Here is a 21,254-nt window from a genome sequence, read left to right on the forward strand (position 1 = left end):
TCATTTCTTTACAATAAAGAAGCACATGATCAAGTCTTTTCATTATGAAAATTGGTATAGGCCTGGGAACCAAAGAAAAATCTGCAGAATAAGATTATCTACCTATTCAGTAGAATTCCCTCTAACCAGAACAAGAACTGTGGACTATCCATACGGAACCAACCTTGTGATTTTACTGCAGAGGTCAGCTACATGAGACACACTGCCATCACACAGCTAAGTTTGAAGTTTTCATCAGCCGCAACGGTGATTGTGGGATGGCTACCTGAGCAGTGATCAAAATCCCAGGTCTTCCCTATGATCTCTTCCGATCAAACAACCCCAAGCTCAAAAACCTTGAATCCCAAATAAAGTGACACACCGAAGAGAGATACAATGTTAGTTTCTGAAATTTTATTATTTTTAATACATACATGTCACAAACAGAAACCTTCAAACAGCACACACAATTCCATAACCAAATGTTTCAGGTTTATCAACATTCTTTAACTATTTACACTTTCTCCCCCAACAAAAGTGCAATCCAAGACATCTTGACAAGAAATGTTTACTGACAAGAATATATTTGTGAGCTGGTTTTAATGATACCCATCTGTTATTTTTTCTTTCCATTACCTGGAATAATAACAAAGTCAACAGGACACAGAGATGAGCTGGGTTAGGCAGCATCCTATTAAAGGAATGAAAACACTGAACAGGAGCACTTATTCCTCAAGTCCTCCCCAAACCTCCAACTAAAAATGCTCAAGAGCTGCAACCAGGAGACCAAAGAGGAGAGCTGAGTGGAGGTCCTGATCCGGGCACAGCACAACAGACTGTACATTAAGCGTCAGTCTTACAGGACAAAACAGAAGACTGCAGCAAGCTAGGTCTCACGGTCTGAGAAGTTACATGTCAGCCTATCCGTTAGTTTTAGTATTTCAACACCGAATAATATTCTTTCCTGATGAGGTCATCTCCCCCCAAACAGATACGAAAATACTTTTTATTCTGAAAATAAGCTTCTTTTGCAAACACTGGAAAGTAAAGACCGGGGAGAACTCTTTCTTAGAGTGGAATAATTCATCCCACTCCGCAATTCACGGCCAATGTCTATCTTTTAATCAAGCAGCTGAGAAACTCAGTATATCTATCACTTGCTTCAGATGCAACCAGAAGGGAGTGAGAACTGAGTCAGCCTGAAGAGGAAGTAATAAAACCATCAGAAAGAGTTTCTCACTAGAATGAAGCAGGTAACATTTTATTTGTTCCAGGTACAGAATGCTTAAAACTAAATGAATAAAAAAAAGAGTTAGAACAGATGAAAACTCACTTTGAAATTACTAATCACTTACAAGTGGTTCATTTTATTGAACACTACTTATCAGAAAAAAAGAACATGGATCTCTGGTGTGACTAATGTCCTTTAATATCCGAACCACAACAAAAATGGTCATTTTTGACCTATTCCAATTTCCACCAGAGCAAAGTACTTTGACAAAGTGTGGCAAAAATACCAAGGTCAGCACATTTCCAAAATAAGATTTATTCTCCACATTGTTGCATACTCAATTATATTTTATTCTCAAATAAGCCAGATTCTCTACTTTAGAGGAGAACGTGATGCCTTAAAGGCAAAAGATACTCTCAGATGATACCTGTGCCTTGACTTTTAACATAACTGCAGCATCCACAGAACCCTAACTTTGTCATCCAAATAAAGGCCAAAAGCAAATTTTATCCAATTACAGGGAAAACTCCTCATCTTACTTTTCAGAGAGTAGAGAACAAATATAAGGAAAAAATACTGAATGCATCAGACACTACACTCACGGTAGTTTTAGACTACTAGGAGCTTGTGAATGTGTCAATGTGTCAATTTTAAGATCCAGAACAACAATATAAGCAGGTTTCTCTACAAAATTTTAGGTGAATTAAAAAACAGCATTACAGACATTTATTTTACTGTATGTTTTAAGTTCAGAACTGAAATCCAAATGCTACTCTTAGGATAAGAGAAACCAATTTTTATACTTGGGTACATGAGAGAATCAATGGGGAACCAGTTAATTCACAATTACAGCTTTGTGTATTAAAGACAAATTTGCAAGGGCTTTGTCCTATAGACCTTTTAAGTCGCATCAAATACTGTCAGACCAATATCGATTTGCCACTTCTTAAAGGCATTGGGCATTTCCCCCTACTGTGAAATATTTTTCAGATCATCAAACACCAAACCAGATGCAGTAAACCAAATTACAATCATCCAAACTGAAAGATACGAATATTAGTCAATATGCTGGTTCTTTAATGTTGTTATGTCAAACAAAACATCAAATATTTCATACAATAGAATGGAGACTTGCTTGCAATAATAGCTAAATGCTTCTGAGAGGAAAAACAGCTGTCTTTCTGAGGAGAAAAAAAAAAAAAGGTATAAACCAAATGAATAACACAAAATGCTCACATAACCCCAAATTTGGCTACCCATGAAACGACTGTATTTTCAGCATTCTATTAGCCTACATGTGTAATACTTGAAATTATCAAATCATTTTTGAGGGATCATATTCCAATTACAATTCTATACCGGTATGAGGTGCCCGTCTATTTAAACCATCAAGCTCTCATTAACACACGTCCGTATTTTGGAAAGCCCAATGCTCTGACTAATCGAGTTACACAAATTACCATCTTTTTTCACTAACGGTGAAGTATCACAGAGAGCTTCAGAATGATCTCTTCTCAAACATACTGTTACACATTACAACAGGTAATGTTTTGAAAAATGAAACACATTTAAAAAGAAATATTAAAATTCTTTTCCTCATATCCTCAAAAGCAATTTTTTCCTTTCCTTCCTAGGGTCAAACCTATGATTTGGGAAACTCAGCATTAAATGGGTAAAATGTGGCCATAACAGTTTTGTGGAAGGTAAGGCATGGTAACGGTGGCTCTGAAATTCACCAGTTAGGGTCCACGGCTGTGAGATTACCCCTAAGAAGGATCTGACATCAGATGACACCTCGACAGTGCAACCTACATAAATCGACACCCACCCAAATCATGTTATTCATGGATTCTCTTTCAGGGCTCATCTGACCAACCTCAAAGACACAATTCAAATGACAGGGTTCTTTCTGCCTGATCTTGCCCCCTCTCTAGAGTCACTGTGTATCACTTCCAAATTCACTTAGCATATTCTCTGTGACAGGTCACTTACCCACAAATATTTGCAACACCATTAGTTTTCACAGGTCTTATAATTCGGATATAATTTTCAGGAGGACAACTGCTAAGTCACAACAGTGACAGAAACAGCACTTGGGTCTACTTGCAAATAATGTGGTCAGTGCGCAGTGCAGAACACTAAACCAAGACAGACTAATCCACTATCAGCTCCCCAGGCACAGACTCACGTTCACACGTCACGTGTTTTTCCCAAGGCCCCGGGAAGATCTAAGAAGTGGGTCTTGAGATGGTTAACAAGATCGGAACAGGAGTTTCCTTCCAACACCTACCATGCTTTTAGTTTATAACCACATAATCCCTTTGCTAATTTCACCCTATCCTCCCCACCACCTTCAAAGCTGCATGAGAGACGCTTAGTGATGGTGAACCGCTAGCCCAGACTCACAGGATTATCCGTTTGGGCTCCGGTCGTGACCACAGACTAACACTGAGGAGTCAAGAGAGGGCAAGGGGCCAACCCCATGTCAGTGACACATGTACACAAAGGAACTCTCCTTTAAATTAGAAAAGAAAGTAATGTCACAGAATGTCTCCCTATAAAAGATATGTAATAAAGAAGTAAGCTCAATAAAATAGCTACTACTAAAGCAAAGCTTTCATCAATAAGCTTCGAGAACTTTGAAGGAGGAAAATGGCTTCACGAAATGGTAGTCCAGGTTCCCACAGTGCGGACACTGCTGGACATTGCTGTACTCGGAGAAGTACTGCATCCCGATCCGTACGTCTATCACAGGCTTCCCGCAGTGCTTACAGTTCAGGCGGGCCTGGGGGGGAAACACAGACGCGTGAGCCACGATGCCCTTCTGTCTCACAGCACAGTCAATGTCACCCACACCGCGATGCAACACTGCTAGGCCAGAGAAACGGATCGAGAGTTTAGCAAAGCGTCCCTTTCATTGCCAAAAGCAGGTTATGCAAAGCCTAAGACGCATGCTCAACTGCTCATCGTCAGTCTGACGCACTGACTCTTAACATTTCTCCCTGGATGTGCACACCGCTAGCATTTCCACCTACTGGTACGAAGACAACTCCAAACCTGTACTGCCCCTGCCCGAACTTCTGCACTAAAGTTCCCCTAACAACAGGAAACCCCCTCCCCTGGATTGTACCGAGTGGCTGAAGCCAACTTCCCTCATTCAAAGCCTCATGAAGCTTCTGGGAACATGCTGAGTTTAGGTTAAAACTTCATATACATTTCTTTCTGCTCCTTACTGCCCTTGTTTCCTTTGATGTAAAAATAAAATGGCCCCTAAAATACTCAAGGAAAATTAACGATCCAGGAAGAAGTGCTATGTTTATCCTGAGGCTTCTGGGAAACCACCGCACAGCAGATCTTCATTCGTGCCTGGGCCTCTGACAGCACAAGACTAGAGTCTTTCAGCAAAAGGACCAAGAACTTAAGTGAATAACCAGAAATGATAAATACAACAGACTCTCAATTTAGACTCATTCTAAAAATGTAATAAAAAGTATGATCTCATTTTGCGCTCAACACACTCCTGTGAGGCGTGTGAATTTTAGATGAAGAAACTGAGGCACACAGTGAGAGAGCAACATGGCTAAGACCACAAAGTCAGGAAGCAGAAAGGCTGGGAACAGAACAAAGTAGCTTACTCCAGAGCCCACATGCTTAGTCATGACATGGACGACTTTTCTGGAGTCTAAGATCAATTCTCTTTTAGCTGATTAATCTCTCTGAACAACAAAAGTGAAATTCTGGGCAAACCTCTCTCTTTAATCATTCTCTTTAATCTGCTGTTCCTTTCAAATAACTAACCATCGCTTATTTTTGGCTCAAAGTCTTATTAGAAGACTTTCCTTGATTCCTTAATACTGTCTAACACTTGTACCTTCCCGGTGAATAAACAGTTGACCCTTGAACAACCCAGGTTGAACTACATGAGTCCTCTTATAAATAAGCAGATTTGTTTAAATAAATACAATACAGTATTATAAATGTATTTTCTCTCCCTTATTATTTTCTTTATAATATTATCTTTTCTCTACCTTATTCAATGTAAGAATACAGTATACAATACATATGATATACAAAATATGCATTAATCAACTATTTATTTATGTTATCGGTAAGGCTTCTGGTCAGTAGGAGACTATTAGTAGTTAAGCATTTGGGGAGTCAAAAGTTGTATGTGGATTTTCGACTGCACAGGGGATCAGTGCCCTTAACCCCTATGTTGTTCAAGAGTGAACTGTAATTAATTGATATTTTTTTAAAGCCAAAGAGTAATCAAACATGTTTTCCATTTTACTGGGAGGCCATAAAATAAAAGTCTGAGCTTACAGTTTTAAGGAAGAAATACATAGTGGGTACCAATACTGGGTATGGCAGGATGCCACTCTGCTTTCCTCCCTAAAGATAAGGAAATAATCCCATTGCCTTTCAAGCGTCTAGTAGAAAGAACACCAGACTGGCTGTGACACATTTGTAAAGACCTGGGCAAAAAGGTCTATTCCGTGTGTGGAAAACAAGGAGGCTAAACTAGATCTCCCAGGTCCTTCCCGGCACCAACATTCTATGAGGCACAGGCCCCAAATTCTTTTATTTCCTCATTTCTTTAAAAGAGAACCCTCTCTCGTGTGTGTAAAGAGAGAGAAGCCACCGCCTCCTGTTTCTCTCATCTCAAGAGCTGCCATCACGGCACGATGGATATTACAAAACGCTGCAGTGCAGAACTCAAAGGCTAATGAGATCTCATTTCCAACGCTAATGGAATTTTAAAATGGAAATGTGGTCAATGTATCAGAATAGCATAAAAGTGGTCAGTCCTATCCGGAATCAAATGACAGGCTACGGATGGCCATCTAGGTCTCTCACAGCCGTGCTTCTCTTCTGAGAACACTAGTAGAGACAAAATATAGCTGAAAAACCCACTCCGCCAACCTTTTAATTCAACCGACACAGGTTATCACAGGATACTCTCTTTATAAAATCACACCATAGGGGCGCCTGGGTGGCGCAGTCGGTTAAGCGTCCGACTTCGGCCAGGTCACGATCTCGCGGTCCGTGAGTTCGAGCCCCGCGTCAGGCTCTGGGCTGACGGCTCAGAGCCTGGAGCCTGTTTCCGATTCTGTGTCTCCCTCTCTCTCTGCCCCTCCCCCGTTCATGCTCTGTCTCTCTCTGTCCCAAAAATAAATAAAAACGTTAAAAAAAAATTAAAAAAAAAAATCACACCATAATGCTAAAGATACAAAACTATGTAGTAACCAATAAAGTGTGTACTAGTTATTGACATTGAAAGCCCGACTTGGCCACCAAAGAGCCAAGGAAAATTCTCTCCTACCCATGAATATCAAGGAATCCTAAAACGAGGCTTTCTTTTCCCCAAGCACTTGGAAACAAACCAAGATACTTCCAAGAAATTTCTTTTGTCTGCTGTGTTTCCATGTACTTATTAATATGTTTTCAGAGGCTGCCACCTCCCTTTTTCCTGGTGGCAGCTAAGTTTTGGAAAATGCTTCCTCTTACCGGTGCTTTATGGATTACATATCTTTCATGTTGACCTCCCAACACTGTACAAAGCAGGCAGTTCCTGGGTAACTTTACTATCCCATAGGAAGAAAGCAAAAGAAAATCCTCTCTATTAAAGAAGGGGCTTGAACCCATGAACTATGAGACCATGACCTGAGCTGAAGTCAGACAACTGAACTCACTGAGCCACCCAGGCACCCCTAAGTAATAGCTTTTTTTCTTACTAGAACCTAAGTATATGTTAATCATACAAACATAAGAAAATAGAGCAAAAGAAAAGTTAGGGAACCAATTAGCATCCCACCATCCAGAAACAACCTCTGGTTAACAGGCCAGCAGCTCCCTTTTTACAAATGGAAGCATACTTCCATACATATTATGCTATTTTATAAAGTACCTTTGTGACTTGAAATACTAAAACTCTTTCTTATGAATTAGACATTACTCTACATACCCCTTTGAGTGGCTGCCGAGTATTCCAGTAACAACTCCCTCACACTGGTGAATCAGCCATCATCCCTGGACTCTGGGGAAGTCTTAGGATTGTTCACTTATCTGCCTCCTCCTCTCCCAAGCTAACTACAGCACTGCCTCTAACTCCTCTACACCGACTACAGAAAAGAAGCCGGAGATCATCCACAGCTCGCTCTGTGGGGCCGATACCAACCTGACAGCACGGAGAGGCGGCCAGGATGTCGTAGGTGTACATGGTGCCCAGCTGGTGCCAGCTGCCGTCCCACCGCGACTTACACTTGATGCAGATGATCTTGTGAACCCCTTCCAGGCAGTCCACGCACACCGCGTACAGGTGCATGAGTCTCCCTGTGCACAGAAGACATAATGCTGAGAGTGGCCGTTAGAAGGGATAAAAAAAAGTGGGTTACCCATCAATTATAAACAAACATGTTATCATTCAAATAAAATAAGCAAAATAGGTCCTATTTATCACATATCCCCAAGATGCCCTTTTAGAATAATGATGAATACTAACTATTATCAATGGGACATATATTTGAAGTTCAGTTTTAATAAATATTGGCTCAATTCACTTTTCCAAAAAGAACTGACAGGTTTCCAATATGGACATCCAAACTCAAATGATCAAGCCACAAATGCTAAAAACTAGCCAGTGATGACAGAGGACTTTCTGCTCGGAAGTCTGTGCGTGGTGTGGGGACTGAACCACAACGCTAGTCTGCAGTCAAGGGCTTTCATCCACCGACAGGTCCCATCATAAAAAAAGGCAAAAGTCTGTCTTGATATACTGGTGGCCCAGAATTCTACCACAGCCACGATTACTACATTAACTGTCTTTGTCTCCAAAACTGCTCAGCCATCACCATATTTAATTTAGGAACCAGAATTATAGCTTACTTGTAAGTGGTTATTTAAAAGGAGTTCAATGCTTTGTTATTTACTTGGCTCTTCAAAGACACAACCCCATTCTTCCATCACCTATTAACATCTAGTGCTTGAGAAAGAAGTCACCCTTGTTTACACAGAAGGGTTAGTAAGGATTCAAATCATTGGGAAAGACTGGGAATGTCCAGGATCAGCCCAGACAATGTGTAAGAGCAACACTGTTGCTCTCACAGGGAGCTCTGCTGTGCTGAAAGCTATGGTAAGAAGAACACGTCCTCCTCCAGAATGTGCTGCTCCCTGCCATCCGCCCACCCATGGCTCTTCACCTTTCAGAGGTTAGGGCCAGCCTGCTCCTTACCTGTTGGGGGGTCGGGGGTAATACAGTACTTACAGAGACACTTTTCATTGCATTTGCTTACAAGGCTCTCTCTTCCTCCGTGAGGGTAGGAACACGTCTACACATGCACACACACGCGCGCACGCGCACACACACACACACACACACACACACACACTGTTCTCAGGACTATCTAATTTTCACCTTTCTCCACCCATTCCCTGATAGGTTCCCTTCAGACATGGTCCTGGGCTCTGCCATATACTCTTCCTTTACTTTCTCTTTTCTCCCTATTCAAGAGTTCTTCTAATCTTAAAATGTGAACCACCACTGTTATAAAAGAAGCTCCCCAAATGCTTATTTCTCAAGGTGCTTGCTACATAGACCTCTCCAGCGAAGAGTCCCAACACCCCTTCAAACCCAAAACACACCAATGTCCTCATCGTCTTTCCCCTAAGACCAGTCCCCTTCCCAACATTCTCCACTCCCGTCCATGACAGCATCATTTATCTGATCTAGAGCCAAAGTGAGCTAACAGGGATGCATTCTCATCCTCTATGGGCAAGCTGTCCCCCAAGCTCCAATTTTTCCTTTAAAATAATCTCCTGTAGATATATATATTCCTACCTTTCAGTTCCCACTGTTAGCACCCAACAGTCTCTCATCTCCTGCCATCTAGACCGGAGATAGAAGTTCTACCTCCCTTAAAAAAAAAAAAAAAAAAAAGGAAGGTCTACCTCCCTATAGATAGGTTCCACCCCTTTTGAACAATTTTTTCCCCAACCGATCATCTACTCTTAAAAAAAAAACAACTCTTGGGGCGCCTGGGTGGCTCAGTTGGTTGAGCGTCTGACTTTGGCTCAGGTCATGATCTCACGGTTCGTGAGTTCGGGCCCCGCGTCAGGCTCTGTGCTGACAACTCAGAGCCTGGAGCCTGCTTCGCATTCTGTGTCTCCCTCTCACTCTGCTCCTCCCCCGCTCGTGCTCTGTCTGTCTCTGTCTCTCTCTCTCAAAAAATAAACAAACATTAAAAAAAATGTTTTTTTTAAACTCCTCAGTTCTTAAAGAACACGGCAAAGCTCTTGTTATGGCTCAAAAGGACACCCACAATCTATTGTCCACCTGACCTACTCATTGTCCACTGCAGAACCTCTACCCTAACCAACCTGTTCTCTCCAGTTCTGTCTCCCAACTTTTTAACCACCATTCCTTTGCTCATGTTGCTCCCTGTCCTTATCAGCGAAGACCTTATGTGAGCAGACCCTCTGCTTATCAAAATCCAGCCCACCTTCTGACATCTGCCTTCACGCTGCCTCCTGTGACTACGCAGGCCAAAGTGGTCCCTTCCTTACTGTAGGCAACCACAGGATGCCTAACATACATCATATCCAGGTGTTATTAACTCCACAGGTGGTACTAGTGTCTTCAGTCTGGTAAAGTTAATTACATTTTTATAAAAACATCTTACATCCTGGGGGCACCTGGGTGGCTCAGCTGGTTGGGCGTCCAGCTTCAGCTCAGGTCATGAACTCACAGTTCGGCAGTTCGAGCCCTGCATCGGGCTCTGGTGGTGCGGCGCCTGCTTGGGATTCTCTCTCCCTCTCTTTGCCCCTTCCCCACCTGCACATACTCTCTCTCTCCTCTCTCTCTCTCTCTCTCTCTCAAAATAAATAAATAAACTTAAAAAAAAAATCACATCCTAAGATTATAAATTGGTGAAAAGCAAGAACTGATAGTACCCAGCACATGTATGAAATTCATAAAACGGACTCGCTGATGAATGGGTTAAGCGAAAAGAATCCATCACAAGTAGAAGAACACTCCTCTCATGTACACCGAACGCCTGTACTCTCATTCATCTTCAGAAAGAGTATTTCCAGCCTTAAAACGAAGTGAAAGTAGTTTCCACCTACTTCCCTCTAAAATTATCCCCGACCAGTATAAAGAATGAGAAACAAAACACAAACTCCATTTTCCAGGAAACTACGAGATACCTGCAAACCTGAACCAAAATAAGAGCTCAGAAGCTGGATGAAGGCATTTTAAATGGTTTAGCTCTGGAAGCAGCCAGCATGCACAGGGGGGACTGGGATGAGGTGCTGAGAGGAAAACAGTGTGGGATGGACAAGTAGCCATTCTGTGCAACTTTTTCCACCAAATCACCCCCCAAATCTCGGCTAGCCTTACAACTTATTTTGAAGAACACAACGTGACGGAAGTGATGAGACTCAGTTCCAAGCCTACGCCTCTGGAGAGAGACTGCAGCCCCCACACTCACCCCCACTGAATGCAGGAAAGAGCCCAGCCCAGCCCTACCGGAAGATAGAAGACTACACAGAACAAGGAGGAGGGTAGAGCCATTCAGTCCGGCTGAGGCTCCCCAGGCCAGCCAGTCTGCCAACTGTCAGACCCGTGTCAGGGGCCATCCTAACCAACCTCCCCACAGAACGGTGACAAATCAGAAATCATCACTGTTTTAAAACACTCAGTGGGGGAGTAATTTGCCTTTAACAAAGGTTAAAAGACATTCGGGATGAGGTGAAGCTCTGGAAAAGGAAGGGGGTGGGGCTCCCCCTGCAACTTCACTTCCTCTTCCTCGGATGAGAAAGTTAGGACAAGAAACTGCATCTGTGAAACAAGAACAAGATGCTATTAAAAAGAGCTCTTGGAAATTATATTCATATTTACATAACAGCAAATCTTAAACTCAGTAAAAATATTGGAATATAAAGTCCAAGAAATCTTCCAGAAGGCAAGATAAAGAGATAAACAATAGGCTCAATGTGTATATAATAGAACAAAAAAAAGGGATCAATTTTAAGAGATCCAATATCTGACTAACAGTTGCACAGGTTTTTTTTTTTTCCCCTTTAAATGAAAGAAAAAATCTTCAGAGAAATAAATTAGAAGAAAATTCCCCCAAACTAAAGACTGTAAGTTTACACAGTCAAATGTTTCACAACGAATTGGGGGGGGGGGGGGGGGGGAGACAAGTGACGGTGAAACTTCAGAACACTAGGGATAAAGAGGAAATCTTAAAACCTTCAGGGGATAGAAGGGGAGAACAAAGGGACAGGAATAAGACTACTATTTGACTTCTCAACAGTGACACTGGAAGAAAGGAGACAGTGAAGAAATGCCTTCAAAATCCTAAGGGGAGAATATTTATAACTTGGAAGACTTCTACCCAGTCAGACAGCAATCAAGTATGAAGATAGAATCAAGATCTTATCAGACTTTCAAAGTCAGAAAATACCTATTCCCATGCTTCCTTTCTCAGAAAGCTCCTGGGGATGTTTCTTAACAAACTGGGGAATAAACCAAGAAAAAAGAAAACACGGGATCTAGGAAACAGAAGATTTAAAAAAAAAAAAAAAAAGAAAAGCAAATAAAGAATTCCTGGAAGGGCAGCTATGTAGTACAGCCAGTAATGAGCGCACCAGGACAGACAGAAGCAGGGAGACGAAAGGCTCCGTGAAGGAGATTTCTGCAAAAAGAAATTTATAAAATGTATGATACGTATGTGCAAATGTTTCTGAAAGCTTTGTGAGAGCTGCTGGAAAGTGAGAACAACCAGCCATTGTTTCCAAAAAGATGAAGCCAGTGAAACTGTGAAGCAACTATTAACTTGAAGAAAAACAAAAGATGTCTTAGAATATACTGTACTCTACACAGGAAATGCACCTACACTACTTACTCAACACTAAATATTTACATAATCTTAACAGTAAAAACATTAAGATTTAACCAAGAACTGTAATAGATTATCCTGATAGAAAGCGGAAGATTTAAGAAAGCAGAGTCATCCACCTCAAAAGTAAGCCAACAGACAGTATCCAAAATTGGACATGAAGATAGCGGTTTTTAAATGATGATGGGAAAAACCTGAGAATCAGTTACAGTTGAAACGTGCTCGTCTCTGGGAACCGAAACAGCAGGCATTGATGGGAAGAAGGCAGGTGGGGCTACATCGTTTCTACTACAGGCTTTGTTAGCACACTTGTTTTGAAATTTATTTTTGTTTGTTAAGTTTGTTTATTTATTTTGAGAGAAAGAGCATGCACAGGAGGGGCAGAGGGAGTTGGGGGGAGAGGGAGAGAATCCCAAGCAGGCTCTGCACTGTCACAGGCGCCCCATTTTTTAGCACGCTTTTAAAGTTACAAATGTGTTACACATCATGTATCTCACTTTTATAGAAATTCAGTAATTTAGGGCGCCTGGGTGGCTCAATGGGGTAAGCGGCTGATCTTGATTTTGGTTCAGGTCATGATCTCACAGCTGTGAGATCAAGCCCCACGTTGGGCTCCATGCTGCCGGTGTGGAGCCTACTTGGGATTTACTCCCTCTCTCTGTCTCTCTCTCTCTCCCCCTCTCTTTGCTCCTCCCCACCTCACACATCTATGTGCATGCACTCTCTCTCAAAATAAATAAATAAAAACCTTTTTAAAAAATTCAATAATTTTACATGAATGGACAGGTTTCTCCCTGATACTGACCAACCCCCATCACTTAAGTGATGGCCGAACTATCCCTACATCCTTGAACAGTCATCCACAGCACTAAGTTCCCCCCACTCCACCACCAGGGTGATGTCTCAGCTTTCAATAACCCTCCACTTTCCTTTTGCTGCTATCAAGAAAGACTCACCTTCCATAAACTTCAAGATTGTTTCAACTAATCCAAAAACGCGTTCGTCCTCTCTGACCCCCACTTTCCCTTACTCCCTTACTGTTTACAAGGATCAAACCGAATACACAACATGCTGGGCACATTAACAAAGGTTTGAAAGGCAACTGTCTTACACCAAGTGACATAATTATGCAATTCCTACTCTCAATTCCCTCCCAGTTACGGAAAACTATACACCAGGAATCCTCCCTTCAAAATCACAGCAGAACCAAACACAAAGTTACCCCCCGGGACAACAATACTTGGTACGGTGACGTCGGAGTAAAGAAAGAAAACCAGCCCCACTGCCACCACCTCAATGGGCAAAGCTGAAATACTCAAGCATTACCTAGCACCTGACTAAGACAAAAAGCAGCAACCGTTAAAATTAAGTCAGAACAGAACAGAGCCATCCCATCGTGTTAGCTTTTCAGCTTGTAACAAACCGAAAGCAGGCAAGGTGAATGAACACCTGTACCTTGAAGATGGCACGGAACATCATATTCGATCTCATCGTGTCTCGACGGGCTCAAGAACAGAGTTCCGTCCACCAGCGGGAACTGTTCGAACACCGGGAGGGCCCGGTGGCACAGAGCACAGTTCACGACATTCCTGTGGCTGGCGCTGAGGGCCGCGAGAATGAACTTGCGCAGATCCTCGCCCTGGCCCATCTGGGCATCGTCTTCCATCCGCACGTGGAAAGTGTTCAACTTATGCCGGGGGATGTGAGTGAGCAGTTCGGACAAGTCCAGCCGCCGCAGGAACTGCACGGGCGCGTCGAAGTGGCCCCCCCTGTGCACAGATAACCCAGCCGGACTATACTCGAAGTGGGTGTTTCGGAACACGTGGCCCCCGGCCATGGCCTTCTTGTGAGGCTCCAGATGGATGGCATTCTTCAAGAATTCCCCGAGGTACCTGGAGGAGCGGGGGCCGCTGAAGTGGGCAGGGGAGAGGATGGAGTAGCCGGTGGGCGGGGACTGGCCAGGGGAGCCGCAGGGAGAGCGGGCCCCGTAGGCTGCGGCGCCAACTGCCTTCTCCTGGGAGTTCTGCCGGTCCATGGAGTGCCGCCGCGGGAGGTCATGGCTCAGGCCTTTCTGGGGCTTGCTCGGCGGCCTGCACTTTTTTGCTTCCTCCCCTGCTTCGCCGGGGGGCCTCCCTGTGTTCTTCTCCGACACGGACTTCTTCTTTTTCTCATCCTGCATCCGCTTCACCTGGTACCAGTCTGTGTCCTTCTTTAAGTGGCCCTGCCCGCAGCGGCAGGAGCAGAAGCGGAAGGCCAGGTCGTAGCCCTTCTTTGTCCACATGTTTTGGCGGCACTGCTTCTCGTTCCAGCTGCGGGCCCGGCCGATGCAGTTGAACTGGACGAGGATGCTGCTCTCCCACTCGTAGAAACACTGCAGGTGCATCCAGGTGCTGGAGGGGCAGTGCTCGTTGTTGCACACCACCTTCTGGTAGTCGTCCTTGTCCAGGTCCACCGGCCTGCCAAAGCTGCAGATCAGGGGCGTGGCACAAGGGGCTTCTGGGAAGAAACAGAGACAGAGAGAGACAGAGAGGAGGAGAGAGAGAGAGAGAGGTTCAGCACGCAGGAGGGGGAATCCCAGCTGGCACCTGGTCAGAGAGCAAAGCTACCATCCCCACCTTAGCCCATTCCTGCCAACAGTGCAATTTTCTGGTGTCAAGATTTCCTCCGCTGGAATAACACCAGACGGGATTAGACAACACGTACTACTCTCTTCTGGTGTTTTGCTGGGCCGAGGGAATTTATTTTCAGATGTTTGTTATCTGCTGAAAAACACACCAGTAAGCTTCAGAAAGTCCAAATCCTTCACAGTGCAATTAGCCGTATGTCAATACTTACAACCGTATAGTGTAGTACGAGGTTTTCCTAAGATGTGAGTGTAATGACAGGCAGTTCCAAGGTTCTTTTAAAAAAAGAATCACTCTAATGAACTAGGAAATCATATGATGAAGCCACTTAGCCAACTAGTTCAGGTGATAGCTCCTAAAGGGCCCGCAAAGCCCTTTTTCACAAACTTTAGGTTATCCTGAATATCACAGAAAAGCTAGAAAACAGAATTACCTCTCCCCAATTCTCTCCTAGAATGGTCTGATACCTAAGGGGAGAATGTCTGGTCAAACTAATTGTTGGTCTCCACAGAATTACACCGCCAGGTCATGAAGGAGAAAACCGGAACTCTCCTCAAGCTATCAGGACAGAAAGCAGGAACACCGAGATATTTCTGCCCTATTTAACCACATACCCCACGGGCATCCAAAAGGCCAATCGGGTCCCCCTAAAAGGAGGGAAAACTTGGTGACACAGAGTAGGATCTATTTCTTAACAAGTAAATAGGATTTACAGTGACGAATTCCACTGGATTCTGGTTACTTCAACACCCTTAATATTTTCAAAAGGCCCTTTTGGAAAGCAGTAATACTCCTAGTCGGGAACCGCTGGGCCTGATCAGGAAGGTTCTACATGCCAAGCTTAGTTTAGACTTTATCTTTTTGTAGCTGAGAACGGTCAGTCAGAGTTCTGTTCTAGAAAGCTTACCCTGATGGCAGTGTGGGACATGAGTGAGAGCCTGACCTACAGCAGCAGCACAGTAAGATGGCACCTGCTGCTGGGATGAGCAAACTCTGATGGACAGTGAGCACAAGAGGGGCAGGTTTGGACAAAGACAACTTGGGGCTGGCCTGATTCTGGATCTTCTGAATTGGAAGGCTGTGTGCCACCGAGGTGGAGAAAGACAAGCCCAGAGTTCAAGTGACCTGGGGCCCGAATACAGATGTGCAGCTACACACCCAGAGGTGGAGGTTAAATCCCTGGACTGAGGAGTTAGCCCAAGAGGAATGTGAGGAGAGGAAATGAATCCTGAGAGGCAACATTAAAAGGCAGGAGAAGAGTCCTCCACAGAGCCTAGTAAGGAATGAACTGAGGATTCACTGAAAGACAAGTCAGGAGAGAATTCTATCATGGCAGCTGGAAAGTTACAAGAACAGAGGACTAAGAAATCCCCCAGAGATCACTGTTTCTCAACCTCTGCACTACTGACATTTTGGACTGGGTACTTCTTTGTTGTGGGCAGTGTCCTGTGCACTGTAAGACATTTAGCAGCATTTCTGCTAGGTGCCAGGGACACCACCCTCCTCAACTGTGATGCCCCAAAATGTCTCCAGACACTGCCAGCTATCCCCTGGGTGGGCAGAGGGAAAAAAAAACTGCCCCTCGTTGGAAACTACTGGGTAACTTAAAGACTGAAAAGTCCTCACCAGAATGGTCAGTAAGCCAGTCAGTGACATCTTAGCAAGAACAGTTCCAGTGGGATGACAGGGGACAGATCAGAGGTGGATGGTGAAGAGTAGATGGTGAGGTAAAATAGTAGTAGTACAGATGACCTTCCAGAAAACTCTTCCCAGAAGTACAACTGTAGAAGAAAGGGAAAAGAATGGGAAGAGGCCAGTAAGAGTAGGGACCTACACATGTATATCTACTCAGGGAACGAATGCCAAAAATTCAGGATAGCTGTAACAGTAGGAGAGGCAATGAGCTCTGCAACTGCATCACTCAAAGCCCTTCCCGACCTCACCCCCGCCCACTGGATCACAAATACAGCACTCCACCAGCACAGGTGATGGCACCCATACAGCCTATGGCACTCGTGTGTTACAATCTTCCCCTTCAGCATGGAACTCCGGGCGTCGGTCAAAGGCCCTACCCAACTTGTCTACCTCCATTCCTTTGATCACTGCGGTTCCCCCATCTACCGCCTAGGAGCCCACAATCCTTAATCTTCATTTGTCCAAATCCTACCAGCCTAGTGTAGCAATTCACAGCATGGACTCTCAACCAGACTGCCCGAGCTAGAATCCCAGCAGTACCACTGCTGAGCTGCGTGCTCCGGGACAAGTCACTTCTGTCTTAATTTCCTATACGGAATGCAGGTAACAACTGAATGTACTTTATATGGTTGTTGTAAGGACAAAATATACCAACACATGAGTGGCACTTAGAGCAGGGCCTGGCACATAGAAAACCTTCTCCGTTTCCTCCCATCCTTCAAGGCCCACCTCTAGACACTGATTTCACCAGAACCACCCCCTCCCGACCACAGTCTGGTCTGAACCTTACTTGAGTCCCCACTGTGGTCCCACCAGGTGATAACTTCAGACAGGATGCCTCTTCCCTCTGTGCTCCTGGCACCACTGGGCCTAGGACTTGCACACATCCTGTGCTAATGAAGCTTCATTAAAATGACACTGGCAAAAGAAACCCAACCCGACAAGCAGAGAAGGAAGAGAGCAAGCCGAAATCCTACACAGAGAGAAAGGCCTAGTACTGAAGCACACTGAGATGAAGTAGAAAAATGGTCTGTAAACTGGGCAAAATTAACTGCAGTCCCCTGGGCTGTGACCTTTAGTGTCCTTTAAAATGTTAATTAGTCAATTAAACAAAGTTCAGTTGCTTTTATCTATCCTTCAGAGAAACAGCTTTGGAGAGAATGCCTCTGAAATGTAATAGCAGTAGCCAAAGTGATATTAACCCAGAACGAAAGAAATCAAAGAATGGCCTAACTATACCTTGGCATTCACAACATCCAAAGTTTTAAATCTTAAATGGCGAGACTGGCTTGATATTTCTCTTTAAAGTATTTCCACATTAAAGAAGGTAGATTAAGAGGAGAAAAGTCCTATTTACATCTTTGTCGAAAAGCCGCAAATACATCACGGAAGCAATTTTGAGCCCTGCCTACGAACCGGGTCTTTGGAGCTGGGAGAAGCAGCAACTCTCGCGGAGCGCTCTGGCAGAAAGGTGTGTGTGGATCGGAGGAGGCCGGACAGCTCCCCTCTTCCCCATCACTGCCCCACCCCGACCGCAGCCGTGCTAGCCGTGCTAGCCCACAATCTCCCCTCCGCGGCTCTGCCTCGAAGAGTCCCCCGCTCCAACCTGCCAGCTCGCTCGTTTACATCTCAGCCACGCCGATGTGGCCTTTGTGGCTGGGCCTCCAAAACAAAGACAAGGGCTTGAGACCAAACATTACACACCGCCAGCCCCACGGCAAGGCTCCAGGGGCCAGGGTGAGTACCAGGGTGAGACTCGGGTCCTGCGCGAGGACTTGGGACAGGCTTCTCACATCTCACACAGCCTTCCGATGAAGCCACGGAGGGCTGGCGTCTGCATGCAGACACGATTTCCTTCTAGGCTTGGTTCAGACTTGCCCTCTCCCTCCCACTGTCCACACTGGAAAGGCAGCTGGGAACGATGCACGAGGGGGTTGGGTGACTAGCTGTTTGACATGGGGCAGTTTCCTGCTTCCTCCTCTGTAAAGAGAACAAAGATGCTTGCCCTCATTCACGCTAAAACGTATGTGGAGGCTCTCTGCGCAGTTCTGCCACAACTCTTCCTGCTACCTCCACCGTCACTGGATACCTGTGCCTCTGGCTCCACAACTCAACGCAAACTGCCCCAATATATTGCCTACTTTTCCTACCTAATGTTTTGGACCCACAAAAGCGGTTCAGAACGTAAGGAAATGAAATGAGGCCATGTCTCTTTCAATCTCCAAAGTTTTACAGGTAACTAAAACAGACAGGGAAAGATTTCAGAACTCTAACAAATAGCACAGTGTTCAAATCGTACCCATAACAAATGACAGTGTTATAGACATGCACTGGATTGCTTCCTGAAAGTGGTCTCTAAATTTACAAAATTCCTAGCTCTTAAGAATTGGAGTTCCTGGGGCACCTGGGTGGCTCAGGTGATTGAGTATCCGACTTTCGCTCAGGTCATGATCTCACAGTTTGTGGATTTGAGCCCCACGTCGGGCTCTGTGTTGATAGCTCTGAGCCTGGAGCCTGCTTCGGATTCTGTGTCCCCCTCTCTCTCTCTGCCCCTCCCCTGCTCATGCTCTATCAATAATAAATAAACGTTAAAAATTTAAAAAAAAAAAAAAAAAAGGAGTTCCACAAAGGTGAAGGTATAAATATACTACAGACTGATCTGATACAACTGAATCTTTAATGGGAGAGAGGGAAGAAGGGACCCCACCCCCCGTTCAGTGAGGGCCCAAGCCACGTACATTCCTCAGGACATCAGTCTAAAGCTGAGATAGTCTGATGGACAAGGAATACGGGGCACTGTTCCTTCATGCAGTCAACACTGCTTTTACACAATGTATATAAACCCTCCAGTGCATTTTTACTGCTTCATCATCAGATACTCAGGACTCGGCTGCAATTTCTCCCTGCCCAAGTGAAAATAATCAGGGATCACCTCATTCTGGGCAAAAATCTCAAGTAGTTTCAAGTCTCGACAATGAACTAGCCAGGTGACATCACTTGGGTAAAGTCTGTCACTCTTCCCAGCCTTCTCATCTGGTATCCCATCTCCCACCCCCCACCCGAGGCAGGTCTCTGTGCTCCCACACCTATTAAAAGAGAAGGATCTGACGGTACTCATCTACGCTGGCTGCCCAACAAACCCAAACCCCTCGACACACCCATCCACGCTAACTGGAGCCCCATAAACCAGACAGACATTGCCACTGTCAGCTTTTTAACTGTAAAATTAAATGTTTCATCCCTCTTAAAATAGTTGCAAGCATCATAAACAGGTGGGGAGTTCAGCAGGGCAGCGGGGTGAGTGAGGAGGGTCTTCTGAAGTCACACAAGGCTCTCCAGGCAAAATCTAAGGTAGGGACTTGGTCACATGCATCCTTGTAAGCCCACTACTATGAAAATCATACTGTTCAATAAACGTCTTGGTGAAGGAAAGCACGGCCCAACCAGATTTAGTACTCTGTGGTGACAGAAGAGCTGAAGGACGGGGAAGGGGTGAGGGGTGAACCCTTGGGGCTCACTGTTCTCAACAGGCCTCCCAGACTCATCCCGGGACTCCAATTTCAGGGTACAGCCTAGCCCTCACCCTCACTTCTACAAACTTCCCATAATCTATTCTCCCCTCTTTCAGTATGCAGTTACCAAATACAAACCGCAGGGTTTCTGAACCACTATTTTACTACACGTATCTTTTCCATACAATAATTCCTCTTCAGGGGAACACATCCCCTTGTTTTTGGAGCTAATTCCCCTCAGCGTATGAAGTTTCTGAAGTGAGGATCCTCATCTCCAGCTTCCTGAGAGGCCACAGAGATTGGTCAATGAAACAGCGACTCTGGAGACAGCCAGCCTGGATTTGACTCTCAGCTCTGCAATTTAATAGTTTTAAGATCTTTGGCAAATCACGTCACCTCCCTGGGCTCCTGTCTTCTTCCCTGTAGAATGGCACAAATAACAGTACCTATCTCAAAGGGGTGCCATGAGGATTAAGTGAGTGATTAAATCAGTTCACACGGTGCCCAGTACTTATTAACCAACATTTAAATTTAAGAAATTATTATTAGAAGCCCTATCACTTTACATTATGTGACGTAAAAACCAAAGGACTTTGAAAGCACTTAGTGCAAAGCTACAACCAGAAAGAGACCATCCTCCTTTCTCCTTCACATAAATAAGGGCAAGAAATGCACTTCTTCCCCACAACAAAGCAGGGTGGCATGCATAAAATAATTCACTAAATGTTTACTGGCAAGTCTTGAAGAAACAGATGCAAAATTTCCTTCTTCTAACCCTTTAAAGATGTTCTACTCCCTGTCAGACAAGTAAGTATCTTGCTAAATGTATTTTTTCTACCTAAGCAATCTTTTCCAAGCCTAGCTAACAGGGATTCATAAAGCATGGCTACATTTGATTCATGGGATGTGTCCCTGAACAACTCCCATAACTAAGGGAAAGGTTGTGGGGAATGCATCCTCAGAACACATAAATCTGCAGTCATTGTGTTCTATTTTTCTTTACTGTTGCTTTTTAATATCAGCATTATCTCTAATATTTCTCAGCTGTATCTCATAAATTGACATGGCCTATCATACTATGTTTTATCACATTTCTGTTCAAAAGTTACCAATTTTCAGGGTGTTTTTCAGCACAATATTAGCACACCTGGATATTTTCAAAGATAGACTTAAAGTATGATAATCACTTTAAAATGTAATATAATATCATTATATATCATGATATATATAAGTATATATAAATATCATTAATATAAATATCATTAAATAATAAATATCATTAAAATCCTTCAAGAAGTTTATTTAAGTAGGC

At 44.2% G+C, this 21,254-nt stretch overlaps 1 protein-coding gene across 3 annotated transcripts in view; it reads right to left on the minus strand.

The window, feature by feature from the left end:
- Positions 1–373: 373 nt before the first annotated feature.
- Positions 374–21,254, minus strand: part of HECA (hdc homolog, cell cycle regulator) — a 50,576-nt gene continuing 29,695 nt past the window's right edge. Inside the window, exons 2-4 of one of the 3 annotated variants that reach the window (XM_053222169.1) lie at positions 13,567–14,604; positions 7,389–7,564; positions 374–3,995 (exon numbers count right to left, since the gene is read on the minus strand). In XM_053222169.1, the coding sequence (XP_053078144.1) occupies positions 3,831–3,995; positions 7,389–7,564; positions 13,567–14,604 (1,379 nt within the window). In that variant the 3' untranslated portion in view covers positions 374–3,830. Of the gene's footprint in view, positions 3,996–7,388; positions 7,565–13,566; positions 14,608–21,254 lie in introns of all 3 variants that reach the window. The other 2 variants (XM_053222168.1, XM_053222171.1) reach the window with 2 other exon arrangements.

This window comes from Acinonyx jubatus, chromosome B2 (assembly GCF_027475565.1).
Source record: "Acinonyx jubatus isolate Ajub_Pintada_27869175 chromosome B2, VMU_Ajub_asm_v1.0, whole genome shotgun sequence".
Classification (NCBI taxonomy): domain Eukaryota; kingdom Metazoa; phylum Chordata; class Mammalia; order Carnivora; family Felidae; genus Acinonyx; species Acinonyx jubatus.